At 43.5% G+C, this 4,257-nt stretch overlaps 1 protein-coding gene across 2 annotated transcripts in view; it reads left to right on the top strand.

Moving 5' to 3' along the window:
* The window catches only part of AIDA (axin interactor, dorsalization associated), a 35,584-nt gene that overhangs the window by 27,426 nt on the left and 3,901 nt on the right, over nt 1–4,257 (top strand). For both annotated transcript variants that reach the window (XM_058802780.1, XM_058802781.1), the window contains one exon: nt 3,265–3,382. In XM_058802780.1, coding sequence (XP_058658763.1) covers nt 3,265–3,382 — 118 coding nt within the window. The remainder of the gene's footprint in view (nt 1–3,264; nt 3,383–4,257) is intronic.

A 4,257-nucleotide genomic window follows, 5' to 3' on the forward strand; every position in this document is an offset into this window, starting at 1 on the left:
ACAATTCCCAAGTTAGAAGGTAAATCTCAACACTGGCTGGTACCAGGCAGGGCCACACCCCCTGCAGCAGCTTTTAAAGATTGCTTATAGTATAGATTTAAGTTTGGCATAGTATGAGTAGTGGGATATAAACATTGAAGGCTAAAACAAAATAAGATTTAGTTATATACTACTAAATAGCTGTACCAAAAAATTCACAACAAAATACATTGTTTTAAAAGAGGCACGTAACTGGAAATTTGATCAGGGCTAGGTGTTCCTCAGGGCTTTAGATATGTATGAACTGTGGCTTTTGATAGCTGGGCTGCTCCTTCCAATGCTTGAAGGTTCCTGGGGCACTTCAGCCAGGGCCCATTGTGGGGGTGTTCGCAATGACTCCTGTACAAAATATGAATGCATAAAAATTCTCGACTGTGTTAACACATCTCTCTCCCACAAAACCAGGGGACAGACATCACAGAAAGTTTAACTGTGGCGATCTGCCCATCAGGACCTGTTATTTCCACATAGTGTTGGCTTTGCAGGCTTTCACTCCTTCCACCCATGCCCAGGAGTACCTGAAGCACAGTCATTAGTGGCCACTCACTGGGCCTTTGGCTTTTTGAGATAATAGTCACATCAGCTCCTGTATCAATGAGTCCTGTTAGGAGTGCCTCTGCCTTTGAGAGTCACTTTGGCATGTAGGACGCTTAGATGTAATACGTTGTGGGATAAAACACGTTGTGTAATAAAATCTGTGGGACCCCTGTGGAATCAAACTCCCCCCCTCCCTCTTCTCAGTTATCAGGAATGCAGATAGGGGTGCTGCCGGGGAAGATATGAGTTGAGCTATATGGCTCCCCGCCGGGACTACACAGGGCGGCTGGGGGGTCCATGCCATGAGTCAGAGTCAATAGTTCCAGAAAGAACAAGCAAACAAAGTATGCATATGCTGTCCAGGTGGTCTGAAAACTCCTGTGGATGAATTAATGTTACTGCGGTATTGATTGATATGTCCAGTCCTGTGCTGCCTGATGTGGCTGGGTCATATGTCAGCCACAATGGTCTGGCCAGGGCTGCTTGGGGAGACTGGGCTGAGGCTTGCGGCAGTCCGCTCTGAGGCATCGGCTGGGGCATCTGTGTCTTTGTGTTGTGAGAGACAACTGCTCACTTTGAAAAATTAAAAATGCTTATTAAACTTTTAACAGAAATACAATAAGGAAACAATACTACATAAGGAAAAAGCTGCAGTACTGAGAACTGCCCCTCATGCATACCACGTGGCCAGTTCGTCTTCAAGATGGATGCTCAGTCTTTTATACCCCCGGGGGTTGCATCAGCCAGCCCTGGCACCTGCCAAAGTCTGTCAGTCAGCTCTTCTTTGCCATTTATCAGTGGAGACTGCTTTCTTGTAACTTGATTGGAGGTCAGTTGTTGCCATGCTGCACCCCCTAAGCAAGAAGCTTTTCCATTCCCAACTGCCCCATGCAAGGGGCACATGTGCACACCTTTTTACCTGTCCTAGACAATTTAGGCTGTCTGATGGCCACAATACAGGGGGTAAAAGGGAACTGTGGGGAAAACAGAGGACATCTAAACCACAATAACATAACTATACATCACTAAAGCTTTTCTTAATATTCACATGATAGTTATCCCTTAATTGCGAGAGCCAATCATCTCATTATCCATCTATAACAGAGTGGTGCCACTCCGTGCTTTGGCTCCGGTTTCCCAATATCAGACGCCCTTCAAAATCATACTTGGACCGACACTGATTACAGCACTGATGGCAAATTTTGGGAGTTTTGGATCTGGCCTCCCCCTTTTCAAAACAGTCCTTTTTCAAATGCTGAGATTTCCCGCAAGTTTGGGGGTCCCCCTCCTTAAGGGCCTTTTTCTTTAGTAGCATCCATTTTTCACAAGGGTCAGGAGGGAATGGATCAGTCTCATAATCTGAATCTATTGGCCCTGAATAGAAAGGCTCCCCCTCTTCCTTACTGCTAGAGCTGCAGTCAGCGATATAAACTGCTAACGACCATGAGAAAGGATGCCTCCCCCCCTCCTTTGTCTGGGCAGGGTTGATGGCGGTGGCTGCTCTTCAGTCTGAGAGGTGCCAACTTCAAGCAGGCAGGGAGAGTCAGAGTGAGGAGAGCCAGAGCAGGGTAGGGGGCTGGCAGCATCCAGCTGCTCTTGCTTTTTCAACATCTTAAAAAGTATTCTCCAGGACTGGAGTAAAAGTGACTTGAGGTCCTCCTTTAGGATGGGGGAGTCATGCTTGTCCAGAAGGGTGAGCACGGTTTCATAAATGTCTCTCTCTTTGGACATTTCCTTTCCCATTTTTAGTTCCTTTTTTAGTTCCCCTGGCTTACGTGTCAGTCACAGCAGATAGGCGATTCGGGGCCCAGATGCGTCCTGGGCCCTGATTGTCACTGTCACCATCAGTTCCAGGGACTTGCCCACTGCCGCCAGTCAGGCCAGTTCATTCTCCCGCACGGAGGCACCAATTGTTGGCGATGGAGAGAGAGGGAAGACTGACTCGGTGATCAGAATCTGATTTCATTGTGGGATACAAACACTTATATACAATTTCAGGGAGACTTGTAATGTGTACTACAATGATTAGGTTAAAATCATATACACAAACTTGTGCATATAACAACATCTCTTGCTTGCAGAGTTTAATGGGATTTTCTTTTTCCAGTAAACATGTTTGATTTTATTTACTTGCAGCCTAGGTCTAATTTTCAAAGTTCCATTTGTTTTTGCCAAGGTATCCTGTTATCAAATCTCTTATTTTAACCAGGTCCAAAGTCCATCATCTGTCTTGTGTCCCCCAACATTCCAACAGTACCAGAGACCTGAAACAGGGCCCAGGAGCTTTGGGAGCACAGATACTGGGCTGCTCCTGAGCTGCTGCTGCAAGGCTCAAGATCCAGACAAGGATAAAAATAGACCTTTGCATCCTGTCCCTTTCAAATTGGTCACAGGGATGGCTTGCAGTCAAGGGAGAAATGAGATAAAAACAGCAGTCTGCTCTGCTACACAGTATTGAGCTGCTTTATCACCTGCTTAGTCATTGGTACCTGGGTGTGAGCAATGGAGTGAAGAGTTTGAATAGTGGAGTGTCATGAGCATTGTAAGAACGAGGTGTAGTTTTTGAGTAAATAACAGAAGTGTGGGAGATAATTCCCTTCAATTTAAGTAGAGCAGCTTAATGGCAGATAAATTTTTCAGGTAGCTCTTAGCCATAATTGCTAACTTTTCTATTCATTTTCCCTCCAGGTGCAGCTATTTTCTTTGAATTCAAACACTACAAGCCTAAGAAAAGGTTTACTAGCACCAAGTGCTTTGCTTTCATGGAGATGGATGAAATTAAACCTGGGGCAACTGTTATAGAACTGTAAGTGATTCACAATTATGGATGACAATGATAGAGGAAATGAACCAACTTTCAGTTACAATGTGTGGCTTGTTGTATTAAGGAACGTTTCTTGGACTTATTAGATTTGCTTCCATGAAGAATATTTTATTTTCAGTGAAGGGGGGAAGACAAAATACTTTTAGGCAAGTAAGATGGTTAGAGACTCTTCTCAGAAACTAGACCAGTTTCCAAATAAAATACGGTGTTTGTAATTTAATTTTTTTTTAATTTAATGACGTCTGTAGGGAAGATTTATTTTGGAGCTTAGCCTGACTGTCAGATCGGCTATATTTTAAAAAAATAATCAACTCAGTCCTTTGGTACAGAACTTCTGCAAAAGAAATCTGATTTGAGGCATGAGATACCAATTTGCAATTAACTTTGTGAACATTTCAAAGCAGTATTGAGTGGTTATGGTGTGCATCTTCTCCTTGCTGACTGGCTGAAGGTGTGAGGGAGGGGTTTGAGGATTGGGGTTTGGTTTTTTATTCAATAAGGAGGTGAATCATGCAATTCTTGGAAGAGTACTTAGTCTGTGCTAGCTGAAGTACTTCTGAAGTACTCAGTTACTGATACTGGGTCTATCCTACAATCCAGAGTATAATGTTTGGAATCTCCTTACAAAAATACTACATTCACTTAGATATTGAAATCTTACTTCTGTAAAATTAATCATTCAGAGAAAATACCATTTCTTCCCGTAAACCTACTCATTACTGTTGCTTACAGCAAGCCTTGTCAGATCCATTTAAAAGGTGAGGATAACAACAGGTAGAGGATGAGCTTTCTAGTTTGCTTTCATCTTTCTGCACAGCCATTAGCACTTGGATTAATGCACTTTCTTGTGGTTACAG

This window comes from Ammospiza caudacuta, chromosome 3 (genome assembly GCF_027887145.1).
Source record: "Ammospiza caudacuta isolate bAmmCau1 chromosome 3, bAmmCau1.pri, whole genome shotgun sequence".
Classification (NCBI taxonomy): Eukaryota; Metazoa; Chordata; class Aves; order Passeriformes; family Passerellidae; genus Ammospiza; species Ammospiza caudacuta.